General features: G+C 31.0%; 2 protein-coding genes across 2 annotated transcripts; one reads left to right on the forward strand and one right to left on the reverse strand.

Moving 5' to 3' along the window:
• The first annotated feature begins 2 nt into the window (after positions 1–2).
• LOC148614948 (protein jagunal homolog 1-like) lies at positions 3–7,605 on the forward strand. Its single transcript, XM_088589504.1, has 2 exons — positions 3–341; positions 2,969–7,605. The coding sequence occupies exons 1-2, from the start codon at positions 253–255 to the stop codon at positions 3,453–3,455; spliced, it is 576 nt and encodes a 191-aa protein (XP_088445630.1). The 5' UTR covers positions 3–252; the 3' UTR covers positions 3,456–7,605.
• LOC148614949 (eukaryotic translation initiation factor 2 subunit 3-like) lies at positions 7,249–18,084 on the reverse strand. The gene is made up of 13 exons (XM_088589499.1): positions 17,985–18,084; positions 17,305–17,368; positions 16,958–17,019; positions 16,008–16,073; positions 15,505–15,626; positions 14,398–14,492; positions 13,397–13,558; positions 12,676–12,810; positions 12,209–12,303; positions 10,497–10,641; positions 9,769–9,938; positions 8,979–9,151; positions 7,249–8,527 (listed from the first exon to the last, which is right to left on the reverse strand). The coding sequence occupies exons 1-13, from the start codon at positions 18,000–18,002 to the stop codon at positions 8,455–8,457; spliced, it is 1,380 nt and encodes a 459-aa protein (XP_088445625.1). The 5' UTR covers positions 18,003–18,084; the 3' UTR covers positions 7,249–8,454.
• Positions 18,085–19,063: the final 979 nt, after the last annotated feature.

Raw genomic sequence — 19,063 nt, forward strand, 5'->3', positions numbered from 1 at the left:
GTCGCTTACAACATAGCAAATATTTCATTGGTACTATTTGCTGAAGATATTTTGCTGAAGATATGATTGACCATCTTCAATTTTTGTGATGCAAATTTTATTTTGAATAACATGACTTTAAGAATGCAATTAAATTTCGAATATGTAACATTTCTTAGTAATTAACTGGTTTATTCATTGTCTTAAGCGACAGGTTACTTTCTCATTGGATTTGTGTCAAGTTGCTCTGAATTATTTACACGTTGAGCCGGTATGGCATCCAAATATGGTTCTAGACCGACAGGGACCGATGGAAGCGATTTTTGGCACAGAGAAAGTGTTGCCTGGCGACACAAGATGAGGTACAATTATTGTAGGCTTGTGTACTTCAAATGTTGCCCACACCGAACATTTCACCATATGTTGTCCACATCATGTCAAAATTGTATTTACCTGTAATTTTCTATTTTTTATTCATAAATGCATGTTAATTTTGCATTACAGCTGTGTATCTTATATTTCAAATATATTTGTTCTGTTTGGAAATTGATAACACATTTGTTTGAGTTAATTCTATATCCTACATTACAAATGACTTACTGGAGCTTTAGTATGCATATTATTATGAAGCATTTCAGTTATGATAGTCGTATACATACAATTTACTCAGCTAATTAGCTGATAAATTAGTCTAAATTACTTTGAATGCTACAGTTGTTTCATCTATTTTTGTTTCTCTAACGTCAGTAACGATCTGTAAATTGTACAACAGTACACTAAAACATGTAATTGTGTATTAATTACACAAACAATGTATTGGTAAGGAGCCATTAAGTCAGGAAACTTACACTTTTGCTGACTATGCTTTGTTGATTTCAGTTTTGGGTAATGTACCTGTATATATGTACATTGTAACTCAATATTTACCAACAGTTTTATATTACTGATTTAAGGAAATATGTTTCTATCTTTGTGGTAAGAATTTTACAAATTGTAAAGCCTTTATATTTACTTTGATATCCATGTGGTTGTATGCATACATCTGGTATAGAAATCAGAGCTAATTAACTTAAGTGGTTGTACACTGTTTGATGAAGTATAGTACATGTACATTTGTACATGCAAAGCAGGGGTGAATCCAGACACTTTGAAAAGGATGGGTGTCAATGGGGGTTCCTCAGAAAAGCGAGGGATATTGGGACATTATTTACCATTTTTTGTTAATTTTACGCATGAAAATGACATGAAAAATTTTTAAATGAAAAGGAGGGATGCCAACCCCTTGCACCCCCTGGATCCACCACTGCTATTACATTAAAAGATTTACAATGTACATGTACTATCTGTATGTACATGTATTAATAATGATAGTAGGAATATAATAATATTTAAAATTAGGATTACAATTTTGCAGGTACTGTACATGTACAAAAAAAATGTACATGTATGTTTGTAAAGCTTAAAAAATAAAGATCCTAGTGACCTCAGAGTTTGGATTTTTTACTGGGCCAAATCCATATAGATATTGATGGCAAGGAGAAGTTTTAGTTAATTCTTTTAAAAAAAATAACAATATGTACCGCTATTGGCATTACTGTAATCTATTATAAAAGCATCTCACTGTCAAAGACAGATGAGGGAAGTGAGCACAAACAATGAGCAGTTTTTGCTCTTTTCTCTATCTAGATACATGTACATTTTGTAAGGATATGTTTTTATATTCTAAGCTTTGTAAAGCTGTGTTTTTATATTCTAAGCATACAAAGTTTGTAGAAATATGCAGGAATCACCTGGTTTGCCCATCTGTTCATATACATGTACATGTATGTGTTGCATCCTCGTCATCACCATCCATCCTTAATTTTTCTTTAAAAATCTTCTCTGAAACCATACAGGGGATTATTACCAAGCTTGGTCACCAGTATGTGTAGGTTATCTCACTTAAAAATTGTATTTATTATATACATTTATGTAGATTAAGCGTAAAACATAGAACACGGTTGCCATTGCTATTTTTAAACCACAGGGGTCAAGTCACCAATTTCTACATATTTGTACATGTATATCTAAAAAAATATAAAGAGATATTCGAAATTAAATGTGACTATCCTTCTTCAACTTGAAGAGCTCTACAAAAGTCTGTATTGGATCAAAGTTGTGAGGTGATTCCTTGTTAGAGTTACTTGCTTGAAAAGTTTCTGCCAATGTTGTGAAAACTTAAATAGATAAAAAAAACTTTCAATTGATGAAATGATCCTTATGATTAGGCCAACAAAATTTTCATAGGGTTAAAGTTGTCAGACAACTTCTTGTTAGAGTTATTGCCCTAGAAAGGCAAAATATGATTTTTTTTTTTTTATAAAGTTTTCCAATATTGTGAAAACTACATTATAGAATAGATATAAAAACTTTCTATTGATGAATGATCTTTATGATAAGGCCTACAAAAGTCTCCAGTGGGTCAATGTTGTAGGAGTTATTGCCTTTAAAAGGCCTTTTTTGAGTTTTCAGTTCACCTTGCCTAATAGGCCGTGTTAGTTTTGTCATCAGTTGGCATCTGTCATTTTCTACGCTGTCTTCCGTTTTTAACAAGACTTATAAAACCTTCCTCTTAAACCACTGTACAGAATTTTATGAAATTGGTCACAATCATCCATAGCATGTTTACTCCCAAATTTGTGTCCATTATGGTTCCTTGTCAAAAAACATTGTCATCATTGTTAAATATAGAGCATAGGGATCTCACTAGATCAACATGTACATGTGTACGTGTATCTACCCTCTAATTAGTGCACTTGAATTAGCAGACACAAAAGTTTTCTTCTACATGTACATTTGTACATCATGTACATGTACAGTGAATAAAAATTACCTGCATAAATTTGTATCTTAAATCACTACAGTACATATTCTTTCAGTTAACAGATTAACTTTGTGTCTCTCCTTTTGGTTTGTGTTTTTTTATTTTAAGTCTTTTTTCTCTTTTCAGTTCTATCAACAAGGCCAGACTGAAAATGGGTTTAGCAATCCAAATTGTTTTGTGCATTTTTATGACAATTAGAATTTTACCAGCACTAGTCTCATTTGTTGGGGTTGGTCCAGTTCAACAGCTACGTAGATGGAATTTACCAGCACCAAGGCCATGGGAGTATATGTGGGTGATAAGTATGATAGCAGCTATTCTAGGACTAAAATCTATTCCTAAAAATGATAGTTTTCTTCTGAAGCAGTACATGATAGGAACAGTTGTGTTTGGAATTTTACCTGTTGTTTATGGTATAGTGGACCAAATAGATGATCTGTATGCATATCTGAATGAGAAGAGATGGAATGCTCAGATTTTTGGATATCCAGCAGTTATCATTTGGTTTATGTTTTTAACAGCAGCTATTCAACTTCATGGATTTGGATTGTATTTTTCTAATCAGCTCTTAAAATCCTGGAAAGTGAAACCAACAGAGAAAAAGTCACGATGAGAGTGCTCAATGAATGTAGAAATTCCTGTTTTTTTTTCAGAATGTGCATTTAGTAGTTATTTTAATTTAACCTACATGTATTAAATTGTTATAATAACTTGTGCCATTTATCATGTTTTGCATATTTAATGCATTTGTAGATTTTCTTTTTTCTGAATATTGAAGGCCTATACATGTAAAACCAAAATCTACAAATGTACATGACAGTCTACATCATCTATTTCTTTTCCTATACTTAAATCAAATGTACATGTATGGTTAAAAACAACCAAACTATGATCTACATGTGTATACCTCCTTAAATTCTTATGCTCATTTTCAAGTTAACATCAGGGCAAAACAAACAAGGGCTAACAGGAATTGGAAAGAAACGTATTATGTACTGAACTGAATTGGAGGTGATACAACCTGCATAGAAATTGCATATTTGGGCAATTCCTTGTAATGAAAGAATTAATACAAAGGTAATACCCCTGGCGTGTTACATGCTGGGGTTGTCAGGCTATAATACGGAAAACCTGACCGCAAACCATAGTGGTGCACCGTGATGGGAAAGATGCCACGTTCCTCGCACGTTAAAGAACCCTGCTCTGGTATTCGATAGGAGTAGGAACCTTTGCGCTCCGCCACAGGAGGCTTAATTGCCCGACCTTACCCATCCCCCTTTTTTCCAGTGGCAATCAAAATTTGTCGACCCTATTATCCTTGAGACCCATCCTTTTTTTTCATTTCATGTTCATTTTGTCATCCATTTCATGTTCATCGTCTGAATATAGCTGAAATATTGCTGCTCGGACGTTAAACCCCAACAAACAAACAAACAAATATACTTAAATCAAATGTACATGTATGGTTAAAAACAACCAAACTATGATCTACATGTGTATACCTCCTTAAATTCTTATGCTCATTTTCAAGTTAACATCAGGGCAAAACAAACAAGGGCTAACAGGAATTGGAAAGAAACGTATTATGTACTGAACTGAATTGGAGGTGATACAACCTGCATAGAAATTGCATATTTGGGCAATTCCTTGTAATGAAAGAATTAATACAAAGGGCCAAAATATACACTGATCATAAGAAAGTATTTCTGGTCCATGGCCCTGTATCTTATTGATAACCCACTCATACAATGTACATGCATATTCTAAATACAAAACAAATGAAAACTTGTTCTTAAAAAAATTGATTCATTTTACAATGCTGTTAACAATGAACTTTTATTCCACAGCAGTAGTTATTAAAGGTCATTGTGGTAAATAGCTTATTTCAGAAAGCTTTCTTGAATTTGTTTCATACTGCTTCAGAGTAGACTGTACATGTACAAATGTACATGTATAATTATCAATACAATTGTGTTTGAATGGTCATGTCATTACATTACATTTACAAAAATGTGCAGTTTGTGTTTCTGAATTGATGCAATTAACTTAATTTGAATGATAGATTGCAAATTTTATTTGCTTATTGTATACATTTTCATGCTTTTACATCACTAAAAAAGTGGCTGTTAATAATGGCATTCTAGTGTGAACTTTACATGTCGTAAATATGAATGTTCTTAAAGTTTTTGATATAAACATACATGTAAACATGTACCCGGGACTTAATGTGTGAGTTAGAATCAGGATTTGTATATATATATATCATTCCATTTACATGTAGTGCTTTTTATTATGGCTTCTTTTAAACAATAGTTGTTTATCTTTATAGAGTTTCAGCAAAACTGTAGCTAACTTGACTCCTGTCCTTGACTTTGGACATGTTTTTAGATAAGATTTGAATTCTATTTAAATTTAACTAATAGTGTCCATATAAGAGACCAATAAATACCTTACAGCTGCAGGCTTGTGTGATGCCTCAGTCCATACCATAATTTTGTCAAAATAGTTATAGCTAATATTATACACATCTCCATGTTGTGATCTAACATTGCATACAATTTCCTGAGAATCCAGCAAGTAATACACTGTACATATGCAGGAAGAGTGGGGACAGCAAGATAAAAATGCTTAAGTCAATAGCCATATCTTTCAAAACATTTGTCTAAACTTAAATTCCTGACCATTTGGATATATTTCCATACAATTTATTTCTCTGTATAATGATCTGACACTACAGAAAGTTTCCTTGGGTGGGAAATATTCATTGTATAAAGTTTCATAAGGATTGTCTTGGGCGGGAAATATTTAATGTATAAAGTTTCATAAGGATTGCCTTGGATTGAAAAAAGTCCATCTATATTGTCATATTTTTTATTTACAAATTTTGTAATCTACAAAATGTAAGTCCAGACAATATGCACATCTCCATATAGTATGCTATTACATATGCCTCATTCAGTGTCATGAGACAAAAGCAAGTAATATTCATTTTGTAATGGACCCTATACATTGTTGTACTTTTTTTTTTTTTTAAAGTTCACTACAAATTTCATCTTACCTGGCAGGATATGTAGATTTGAGTACAATATCAGGGATATGATTTATAGATGCTTTATAATCAAAGACTAAGCACATTGTTATATTTGAAAAATGCGATAATTCATACAGATGTTAAGCATATATGTAGCATGAAATGAGGCTGGACAGGTTTCAGGTTATTTTGGTGTTTGTAGACAGGTTTTACATGTACTTTATTGGATTTATTTGTACATGAAATAGTTATTTAGAAATAGGTTTTGGTTAGCAGATTTTAGAAAGTCTCTCCAATTCAAATGATTCAATGTACAAATATTTATTTTTTTCTATAACCTTTAAGTTGATGATTATATATATCAGTTATTGAGTTCAATTTGAATGTTAAACTTATGCAATATTTGTTGGTGGTATCTTGTGGTTTAGGTGACATGGTGTATTATAGACCGCAGTGTTTTACCTGTCTTTGATTGTTGTATTTTATGACAAATATCAAAATATTATGGTGTACATGCTGACTTGATTGGAACAGTGTAGACCTAGGAATTCTAATAGGGGATTATTCTTATAAATCTGGTCTAAAATGTAAGATGTACAGAATTATTGATATGTAAGGATGTGACAATATTTTGATTTTAACAGTAACACATAAATTGATCAAATGTAAATACCCAAGCCCATTCAAGACTATAAACCAAAAATGTATACATGTGAATGAGTTCAGTTGATAACTAACATTCATAAGAGATTAACATTGATTGATGTAATAAGTTCTGTTACACATCCTTTCACTGGTTGATTTTATGTAACAGATTGCTTAAAGTTATCTTACAAAATCATACAATCATACATGTATATGTTTTCAATGAACTTATAATGTTTAAAATGATGTAAAAAATGTATGTTCAAATCATTTTAAAAGAATTCTTGACATAATTGGATAGTAAAATTACAAGAATTAATTGTATAAAGCCTCTTTTAAGGGGAGATAAGTGACAGGAAAATGTTGTATAGATCTGTATTAAATGGGAATTTTATTATTTTTTTTTAATTCAGAAAAAAAGTTTGGTGACCCCAATTTTCTTTTTGAAATATGAAAAAAATGTCAGTTAAGTGTTCTTTATACATGCATAAATTTAGAGGAAATAATTCTATCTACTACACAGGAAAAATTGCAACATTTTTTCATATGTTTCTGAAACATGAAAAAACATGTTTTTCATATGTTTAGGACCACCATGAAAACATATGAAATACATTTGTTTTCATTTAAAATGTAAATATATAATGCTCTGTCATTTGAATTGTAGGAATGAATCCATATAAAAAATTCCTTTATTAAGGTTCAATTATCTCGAAATCAAGTTAGGTGAACCTTGTTTTTTTTTTTTTTTTTTTTTTTATTAAAATCTTAGAGCATGTTCATTTAATGTAATCTTCCAGAAAAACTAGGAAAATTTATCTACTAGAAAAGTTAGGTATGATCTACCTTAAAATAAAAATTAACTTTAATTGGCATAATAAGTTTTTCACAGTCTGGTTCATTGAATGATGTCATATCAAGTCAGCATATTAATCAGTACAATCACAATCATGTTTGCTCATTGATTAATCATTGTTTAGCAGTATTACCGGAAACCAAGGATTGGAGTGTTATTGTGCAATAGTCATCACCAGACTTATCACACAAGTTTATGTTGAATTTACCATTAAATATTATAAAACTGGGAGTTTTCTTCTTGTCAGATTCATGCTTTGTAGATTCTGGTTTAAAGTAGTAATAGAACTTTAAACTACATTGTACATGTACAAATATTTCCTTAATAATACAATGAAGATAACATGATTTCATTGGAAACTTCATCTACCTTGATCTGTACTGAATGAGAAAACAAAAAAGAACGTTTCAAAGCCAATCAACACAAATAAATGTGTATGAGTTTGTGAATACTCAGATATACTTACAGGCATTAATGATTCCAGGAATGTGAAAAGATAGTTTTGAATTTTATTAGGATCATCCATAAACAAAAAATCCAAGAGTAAGCATGTCAGAAGGTAATGATGGCCAAACACATTTGTATCACTGTATTAATGCAATTACACCACAAGTGAGAAAGTTATAGTTCTATAAGGCATCATGAAATATCTGCTTCATAAACAGAATATGTATGATATAATGACCTAAATGTAAACAATCCACTTGGCAAAGCCTTCAAGTTCAAACACTATCAAGCTGAATGCTTTTATTAATAAATCTGGGTTTCTTATCTTTTTTCTTGAAATTAAATGCTAGTTATTTTTACATGTAAGATGTTTTTACTGAATATACAGGTAATCTTAATCTATATTTATCCAAATTGTCATTCCAATAGAGTCCTGCTTGGGACTAGACCCTGTCCTGTGTTGCAGTAACATTCACATGTCATGTTTATTACAGACATGTTAGATTCCCCAGTCTGTAAGGCATCAGAGGTTCAGTACCTACTGAATGATTGTAAAGTGTAGATTGTGAATATCCAATGTACATGACCATGCACTGAATCTGGTTTCTACAGATAAATGTACATGTAGCACTGTCATGGTTCCCCACCATTAGGGATAGTTGGATCTATCTTAATACCACATCTAAATTCACCACCACCTATCAATCTGTAAAATAATCATGTACAGCTTTAAGTAGAATTTTTTGGCCGACTGGATAAGACAAACAAAATTTTTTCGTATGAAACATCAAGAACTCTGATATTAAAGGAAATTTGTTCTGAAATGCCCAACCATTAAACAAAGAAGAACTTTTCTTGTAATAATGAAGCACCAGTACATTATTTGAATTAAACATTTTGTATAAGATAACAATGTAACTTAACCAAGATGCTGTTCATGTTTTTGCAGTTAGGAAAATTCTAATGCATTTCACTGTGAAGAGTAAACAAGCTAGTTACTAATTAATTATAGTGATGAAAGAAGATATATTTTATCACCAATTATTGAACTATTGCTAATACAACTACATGAAAGACTGATGAACCACAATTCATCTATTTCTTCAGGTTTAATTAAAATTGCTGAATTGAAATAAAAGCTCTAGTATATATAGTACCTCCAGTAACGATTGATCCTCCTACAGAAGGTTACCCTTTCTCCAATATCAGCACAGACAGGGGTTTTCAGTCGTAATTTAGTAAGATCATCTTTGATTGCAAGCACTTGTCCTAACTTTGTTGAAGATCCTACAGTTACAAGTAACAGCTCATTCTTCATTAAATTCTGCACCTGTGAAACAAAACATGAATACTTTGTTTCTATCATATGTAAGTATTCAGATAGATATCTTATTATCTTCTTTTCACTTTTTCACATTCAAGAGGAGAGAGTGATGATTTAAAATATCACATTTGTTTTGCAGCAAATGAAAAAATAATTGTACATTGCTTGGCTTTTTATAGATGACTGCTTCATTGGCAATCATACTACACCTCAATTTTTTATATTTGACTGATAACAAAAGAAAAATCATATTGATGGATGTGCGACCAACAATTTATCAAAAATGGAATGACTTAAATACCTTTAATTCGGAAATTACTGTATTTTATTATTTTGAAAATTGCAAAGATATTTTAACCTTTCACTGATAAATATGAATAAAGAAGGATTTTCAACAAATGAAATCTCAACTAAAGGGGACTAAGATCTATCACATTAGTGAGGTGTTTTTAGATAATGAAATATCCCTTATTGAGGTCTAAGCTAGGGATCCTATCATTTGGAATTTTTAAAAACTGAACTGGAATTTTTAGAAACTGTAATCTACCTAACAGGAATCTAAGGTGACTTAGGTTTCCAATCACACCAGTTTGTAATTTTATTATCTTAATTAAATCCTTTACCTTTAGTGGTTTACTACCATTCTCTGGTTTCTTGCCAACAACTCTTTTCATTAAGATGTAGGAGATGGTTATCTCTGTGTATATATCTGGTAAGGAACCAACAGTACCAAGGAGACTACCTACCATTTTGTCAGCCTGACACAGGGAGGGATCTAAATCAGTGCCAACTCCTGCAAATATACCACTGAATTATTTGCTCAATGATTCAGGTCATTGATAAATTTTTGAGTTAAGAATCAGTTCCTTTGTAACATTGTTATCACATCTATTAGTAAACATTGAACCAACACCTTGAGGTGATAAAATGTTTGGGGTGGATACCTAATATGAATTGACGAGATGTCTTTAAACTCCATCATAAATAAAATGCCAAAAGACAACAATGCCTGATGTATACTGCTAGGAAATAGATTGTGTGACATGATTTACTCAGGTGGACCTGTTTCCCCTTAAGATGAGTGTCTACTAGCAGTGAGAATTGGATGTTGTGTCTTTTTTGTGATATACATGCATCTGTTCGTAAATATTTAATATCTACTAAGTGTTAAGGCTAGAATTATATATGTATCCAAAGGACATTATTGAAACTCTGTTCATAAAGTTTGTAATAAAGGCATTGTTTCCCAGCTGTATTAAGTCAGAAATATAGTTCTTACTTTTTATTTAGACATGATTTTTGCCTCCAACCATCTAAAAGCAAACGATTACTCCCTAAATAAATTACAAACCAATTAATCCTCCAGGTACAGCAAACTGGAGACTATTCTGCTCCGAGTACAGAGACTTTATACAAGTTCTAATTGGTTCACATCTTACATTCCCTACTACATCCTTAGATAAATGTCCAGGTCTTATTTCTACTGCCTGTCCAACCTATAAAAAAGATTATATCTATCCATGACAATTTATAGCACATATAATGATGATGTTCAGGAATAGAGTTGGTCTTCCTGGAATAAAATGACAATCATCTAATGAATAATGCCAAACTGAATAATTGTGAAGAAGGTTTCATCATTCTATCAAGCATAGGTAAAGACACCTACAGAAAAGTTAAAAAAAAAACTGAAAATCTCCATCTCAAAAGTCCAGTTAACTACCAAATGCAGTTCAGCAGGTGATTGTCATTAAATCAAGACTTACTCTATTCCATAAACTTCAACATTATATAAGCTGTAATACATAAAGTATTTCAAGCCAAAAAACAAACTGTTAAAAAACTTATACTAAGTCTGTCAATTAAGCAGCTCACTGCAGTTCTTAAATAATGCTTAAAGAAAATAAAGCAACACTAAAATACTAATATTAAGACAATTCATATACAAAGTAATCATGAAATAATGGTATAGTCCATTTTAGTTTTTTTTTAATTCTTTTAAACAAAATTCTTATAAGAATAATTTTTTTCACTAAATAATTGCATTTGTATTTCTATAGTATATACAAACTCTGAGAAATATTTTCAGAATTTTATCTCAACAGACATAAAAAAAATCCTCATTGGGCTTAATGCAGTCTTATATTAAAATTAGACCTTGTTCTTTTTTTTCTTTTTTTTTGTGTTCACTCCGGTGAAACAATAAAAATTGGAGGGGCTAATTTTAATTAGACTGGGCGTAATGTCCAGAATGAATGTTGGAACAGTTTTTGAATATTCTATGTGAATATAAACAATTTTCTGTGTGGTCAGGCTGCATAACAAGGCTAGGTCACTTGAGTAATATAAATATCTTAAGATGTCAACACAGGATTTGAAAGAATGTTATTATGATCTATAGATATTCAAATGAGTTGCTGTCATATGACTTAGCTATGTACCTGAATAATAAAATAGACCTAAATAAGACCTAAGCAAATAAAAATAATGGAAATATGAAAAATTTAAAATTACATTAAACCAAATAGGAATATTTGTTTGTTTGTTGAGATTAAACTCTGAAAATATTTTTTTCAGAGGTGATGTTTTATATAGAAAACAATCTACAGAAGATTTGAGAAACAAATTTTTAAGATTTCTTTTTTTTTTTTTTTTGATAAATCTCAAGCAGATTACAGCTAGCAAAATTTTCATATTATGATTGTTTTAGTCAAGGGAAATAATTGATATCTGTATGTTGAATCAAGCTGATCATGCACACTCTTTTGAATATCTTATATTTAACATTATCCATTATTTTTGTTTCCATAAAAAAATAAGATACTTCTTCTTTAAGAAATCAATCATTCATGTCATTTTTCTCAGATTCTTTTCTTAAAAGATATACTCAAATCATCTTTTAGTTTTTGAATGATACAAAGATGAGAACAATCCCAATACACTATTTAAGGACTGCAAGAACCTATAATGAAACAGCTAAGAACTTATATATGTACATGTATATCAAATGAAGAAATTACAATGAAATTCCACTCACTATATCTGTAAGGACTGACTACAAACCTTGAGTACCCCTCTCAACAAAGTGCCCCCGACTACACCTCCAAATTTATCCTCAGTTTTACAGCCAGGTTTGTTAATATCAAAGGACCTTAAAACTGAAATAGAATGTCTTGAATGAAGGGTTGAATAAACCTGGCCATTTGTGTCAGTTCTAAATTCTGTCTACATTGAACAATTAAGCTGAAAAGGGGGCTCATTTTTACATAAAAACTCCAAGGGGCATAACTCATGAAAACAAATTTGAAATATTCATGTATTATAATCAAACTACTGTATTCAAAAGTATGCAGGATTAAATTTAAATTTTTAAATTATTTTTGTCATACTAGAAAATAAAAATGGTCCCTTGATTTTCAGTAATTGGAAAGGGCTATATCATTTAATCAGTAAAGAATTTAACCCTATATAGGAAAATATTCAAAGAATAAAAGATTTACATAAAAACAGACTAACAAGGAAAAAGTTACCTATTAATCTTGGTTCTGACATAATATCTCTCTGTGGTACAGGGATATCTTCCACAATAGCTTGACAAACAGCCTCTATGTTCTGTCCATTGTGTGCAGATATCGGTAAAACTTGTGAATCCTCAGCTGTAATGTCTACAAAACATCACAATTTATTCTAAATGCATGTACATTGAAACCTGTCTAATCTTAGCTGCCGTTAAAGAACTGTCAAAAGGGTTTTGTTCAATTCAGACAGGTTTTGAATTTCCAGAATTTCTAAATACATTAACAATGAAATAGTAGGACTTCAAATGATGTATGGTTTAGAAAAGTTCACATACGTTATGGGTTAAGCCAAGCCTCCAATTTACTAAGCTAGTGGTTTAAACAGGACCCCAGTTTATTTAGGTTTTATGTTCAAGTGAGTTTTCCAGTTTACTCAGGTAATGACCTCAGTTTATGTAAGTTATTGTTTTAACAAATGTCACTATACTATTCAATGAGTTTGGCTTAAACCAAGACACTACAACAAGATTAGTCAGGTAAAGATACAGTACAGAAAAAGACAAATGATATTTATAATGGTAATATAAGAAAATAGTTGAAACAGACTCTGTCATGATAAATTTTATCACTAAATTTTCTTGATCAAAGAAGGTGCTCTTTGTTTTTTATTGGTGTGAGGTAACCCCAAACCTTTGCAATAAGCAATGCATGCTATTATTTCTGATATATTTACATTTTATGGTATCTAAAATCTGTTTATATTGCTGAACGGCTTCGTCTTTCTCTATCAAGTCTATCTTGTTCTGTATTACTGTTGTATGGATTTTTGGTTTAACTACTTCAACACAAGCCAAATGTTCCAATATCTGGGGCTGTGGACATTTCTCATTTCCAGCTAAAAAGAAACATTACAATGTATCTGTTCAACAAGTTAAGTATGCTTACGCTTTTCTGCTTGATAATTTTTCTTTGATATGTATAATAAATGAAGCCATTTAATGTCTCTCGGAATGAAATTTATTGCATCTTAGATTGTTGATGAAGATCTGAGAATTCAAAACCAGTAAAATAATGGAAATAAAACTTAAAAAAGAAACTTTTGAATTTTTTCAAAAATATTCAATATCACTTAATGATCATGACAAAAAAATCAATTATCTCCTTGTCAATACAAGAGTATTTTTTGTAAATGCATATTTATCTCTGTGATATGTTATTTCTTTGTAAAAAGTTTTCTGAAAATTAATTGATGGACCCATATACAGCAGAAGAAATGTGCTATAGGAGCAACCATTTGATTTATACGGGGAGAAAGAGGGGTTGGAATCCTGGAATTTTGTTTTCAGTGTAATTTCTTACCTTATTTGTTTTTAACTCTTGTTTGTTCTTCATGTTTTTAAAAACCAGATCCTGATTTTTTTCTACCAATTGCATACTGCCTTTATTTTACCCAATTTCTTTTAGCCACATATATTTGTCCTGCCTTTTTATTTCAAATTTCACCCAAGCCCCCTATAAAAATCAAATGTTTGTTCCCTAACAGTTAAATTATAACTGTTTACATGACATTTTTTAGAGGTACAAAGAAACTGCCTGACATTACATTACAAATTTAATCATACAGAATGGCCATTGAGCTACATCTATCTGATGACTGTCAGATTACAATTGTACTGTCCTTTTTTTCAATATGTTGGAAAGAGTAAGTGAATAAATATGTTATCTATAATTTACCTATCATCAAAACAACTGCATCCATTGAAACCACAGATCGTCGCATCACTTCAAGGAGAATGTGTATACCAGGACAGTCAAGAAACGACACGTGTCTGAAATATAACACACAAAATGATAGCAGTCAATGAAGGAATCAATAGTCAGAGAAATACACAGTATCAATAGTCAGAGAAAATACCTTTCAAAGTATCACAAGGGCTTGCTCACATTATCAATAGTCAGAGAAAATACCTTTCAAAGTATCAAAAGGGCTTGCTCACATTATAAATAGTCAGAGAAATACACACTATCAATAGTCAGAGAAAATACCTTTCAAAGTATCACAAGGGCTTGCACACATTATCAATAGTCAGAGAAAATACCCGTCAAAGTATCACAAGGGCTTGCACACTATCAAAATACCCTTCAACCCTTACCAAACTGAAATGTACATTGTGAGCTTGCGGCACACAACTACCACAAATTTGCGGCAAACAATTTTGTTTCTCATAATGTTTGCTGTTTGTTCATGGCTTGTGACAATCATTCTACAAAATTTGCAGCAAGTTTGTGGTCTAGTTGCTGTATATTTGTGACAAATGTTCACCAGAGCCATATTTTTGGTAAGGGAAAGTATCACAAGGGCTTGATTACACTATCAATAGTCAGAGAAAATACCCTTCAAAGTATCACAAGGGCTTGCTCACACTATCAATATACAGTGCAACTTGTCTCCATGTTCATATACATTGTACAAGTTGGCCTTCATATTTGATAGTGGGAGCAAGCCTGTCTGGTGGTAGCAAGCCACTCTGGTGGGAGCAAGTCACTGTGGTGGAAGTAAGCCCCTGTGGTGGGAGCAAACCATAGTGATACAATGTAGTACCCCTATCAGAGATGTATTTACTCAGAAGTCTTTTATTAGGTTTTTATCACAGACTTTGCAATATTTGCTTCTATCTACCAATAATATGTCAAGTTTAAAGTCAATCATGTTCTGTTCAAATCCATTTATATTCTTGAGTATAGTGAGTCTCGGACAAATAGCTGTGAAGATGCTAAAAAATACATCTAAAGGTAAATGAGATAAGTAATTTCTGCAAATGTTGATGTGCATTATCTCACCTAAGGACCTTGAATTTGCCCATACATTCAGTTCTGTCACAAGGAAATGCATCTTCTTTAGAACTTCCACAAGATCTATAACATCCAGGTCGAGGACAGGAATTGTTATCACATTTGTATATCTACAGAAAATAGTACTGATTTGAAAATTGTCTGAAAATACACAATGTACATTTCACAAGATTGAAGGTTGAGGCACTTACCAAGTTTCAAATCAATGGTCTACAAGCCCCTAATAAAGGGTTAATAAATAGGGTCAAAGGTCCTGGACATAGGTAAATGACCTGCAAAATGTCTGACTTTAAATATTGCATGAATTGTTACAATAGGATATTTACTGATCTAAACGCTACCAGTATATACAAGTATACTGTACTGTTTGTGTAAGAGGGGTACTAAGAAATAAAACATAAAAAGCTGAAGATAATTTGATGACAAATATCAATGGCGCACCAGGACAGCTCAGAAGAGCAGGCAAAAAACACTATTATGTGTAAAAATACCTTAGCATTAGCATAACCAAGTTTAATGGTCATATTTCTCTCCATCTCTTGCTGAAACCTCTGAGTCTGTAACAGAATTTTGTACTGTAATTGACCTAATTATCATCATTATCATCAGTAATCAGACATAAATTACTTCTTTAAATTGTTTATTGGTGCCAAACTTAAAATTCATTAGAAGCAACACCATTGTACAAAATATGAATAACATTTATTCTGTTAAATTTAATAAATTTTTATTAAAGTTTACAAACACCAAATGCAAAAATATATGAGTCACAAAAGTCAGATATTTCCAAGAATGTATACCAAATGGGTCAAAGATTAAGCTGCTGTATGTAAAATGTACATATACAAATAATGTACATATACAAATAATGCTCATTTATTGTAGACTAAACAAAGAAGACATTTAAATGAAAGATACTGCCTCCCCCCCCCCTACCTACTTAACTAAGTTGAAATAGAAAATGAGAAACATTTTCTTCTAAAATAGAAATCTTTTGATGATGTAAGAGTTATTTTTAATGAGAAATTATCAATTATAATAGATAACAAAAATGCAGTCAACATATCTTTTTCATTAAACCACAAATCATATACAGTTCTAAGATTGACTTTTTCTTTCATATCAAACTGTTGGAATACTAAAGTTATATAATATTAACTGAATAATGTACACCTACATTCATTATAATTGTAAGATGTGTCTGTTTTGGGTCTTAACAATTTATTATTGAAGAGTTTGTGTCAATAAAGTATCTAGCATTTACTATAACATATATCTGTCCTTCATACAATTATACAACATGAATTGTTGTAACCATTTCAAGTAGCACAAGAACATGTATATATAAAATATGACCATTCAAAATAATTTCATTAACTTTTTTGTTCAAAAAATCATTTCAATTCTGAGCATGATTGCAGATGATATTAAAAGTACTTACTTGTACACCAGTCATTGATCTGACAAAAGTTGATTTACCATGACCAACATGTCCTATAACACCTAAAATGACATACCAAACACTGCTACAGTTTCTAAAAATGTCAATTTTCAGTTAAAATAGGCTGTGTACCCTATGTAATTAAACGTTATTGCCTCTGAAGATCCCAGTCACACTAGTTTAAAACAATAAAAATGCTGCTGGAGTACTTGTTTTTATTCATAAACTGAATTAATTTCATATAGACATTCAAACAGAGATCAACATGAAACAATGTGTCAAATCATGCAACATGATCATAGTACACATTTTATGATTTATAACAAAATACAATTAAAAGTACTAACCTATATTTATTGTTGCCTGCTTGCTTATCACTTCACAAGATAATAAAGTCTTGTCATCAATATCCTGGAAAAGTTGTGTGCATATGTGTCAAATTCAAAATAATCATTAAAACACCTTTTTCTTAGATTTACCTCCCCTTAAATATTCAGTATTTTTGTATTTAATTAGAAAATATTTATGAAATAAAATTCTGTACTTTCCAATAGTTGACATTGAGAAACTTTGTTTTCAGATAGTGACTGCATATTTATAGTTTTGCTATATAGAAACTGTTGTAGTAAAAAGTTGCATCATATATGAGCTATGCCAGTACTGCATGACCAAATAAAAACAAAATATTGTTATGAAATACTAATCTGTAGTGCAAGAAATAAAAATTGTATACCATTGAAGGATTGCAAATATTTTAGTGTGGCAACAGCTTTCAATTAATGAATGGATGTAAAATGGTTATATAAACAAATATAATGATTATACTAACAGTTGCTCGTTTGTTGGAGATAATTTACATTTTGTAAAACATACTATAGAATATTTAGTAATTCCACTTCAGAAACAACCTTAGTGTTTATTGTGGCTAAAATGTTCATATTCCTACAATAATTCTTACTTTATGAAATTATTTCCTAACAATACATCATATCATATAGGTCATTGGTCATACTAATTTCATACTTACAGATTCTATTATCTCCATGTTGAGTTTATAGTTCAAAATCCTTAAACTTCAAAGAGTATTCATAAATATGATTTAGACTAAAAATAAAATATCTTGTATATCATTTAAATAATTTCTATAAATAGTTTAAATGGATTTATTGATTTTCTAAATGTAGTTTTAGTATTCTTATATCCCTTTAAGTGTAAGTTTCTTCTTGTGGCCCTCAATGTTTAAGTCAAAATAATGTAGTTCTGTGAATCTCAGTACCTAAATAATGAAAAATGAAGTTACTGCCAAGTTCTTTAGGAGTATGTGTACAATCACATACATTTCATTTCTTCAATTTTTTTTCATAATTGGATGCTTCAACATTTTAAAAGTAATGAAAAAAGAGTGTTGGATAAAATATCAAATATCAAAATGATCTCTAAATAATAATGAGAGAGGGATATGTGCTCAGGAAATAAAATGTAGGATGAAAGTTTTCAGTGTATGAAGTCTTAAAACATTTACAACTAGACATTAAAAAGGAACATAGAGTACCTTTTTTTAGAATTATGACCAGTGCTGCTTTGCCTAAAAGAAGTAGAAAGTGGAAATAACTAGATGGCAACAATATCTATGAACCATTTCATTGTGAACGTCTAGTTCTTGACCATATTTGGGAAACATCTTCTCACCCTGATGAAATTATATTGCATACACTTAATACAAGCATTTCATCCATACAAGGCTGTAAAGTAATAAAGACAGCATGTTTTTTTGTATGTCAGCTATAGTTCCTGACCTTTGACTTAAGACTTGGGCATTAATGACGACAAATTTCCAATAAGGGTTTTCGTTCCTTCCTCTACTGAGACTAGTTACTAAGATATAAGATCAACATGAAAGAAATTTAGAGACAGCAAAAGAGGAGCACTAACTGATTGTTAAGTTCATACAACCCCAATATCATTGGTTTTCATACAACCCTAATGACATTGGTTTTCATATAACCCTAATGTCATTGGTTTTCATACAACCCCAATATCACTGGTTTTCATACAACCCTAATGTCATTGGTTTTCATACAACCCCAATATCATTGGTTTTCATAC

The sequence above is a fragment of the Perna viridis genome, chromosome 6 (genome assembly GCF_037379345.1).
Source record: "Perna viridis isolate PV_CMFRI_1.1 ecotype Kerala chromosome 6, ASM3737934v1, whole genome shotgun sequence".
In the NCBI taxonomy this organism is placed as follows: Eukaryota; Metazoa; Mollusca; class Bivalvia; order Mytilida; family Mytilidae; genus Perna; species Perna viridis.

Bases quoted from the DNA above. Each gene is read 5' to 3' on its own strand.
- LOC148614948 (XM_088589504.1), top strand. From the start codon at position 253: ATGGCATCCAAATATGGTTCTAGACCGACAGGGACCGATGGAAGCGAT. The intron at 342-2,968 runs GTACAATTATTG...TTCTCTTTTCAG, and splicing joins GCCTGGCGACACAAGATGAG to TTCTATCAACAAGGCCAGAC.
- LOC148614949 (XM_088589499.1), bottom strand. The intron at 13,559-14,397 runs GTAAATTATAGA...GTTTCTTTTTAG, and splicing joins TGCAGTTGTTTTGATGATAG to CTGGAAATGAGAAATGTCCA. The intron at 9,152-9,768 runs GTAAAGGATTTA...TTTGTTTCACAG, and splicing joins ATGGTAGTAAACCACTAAAG to GTGCAGAATTTAATGAAGAA.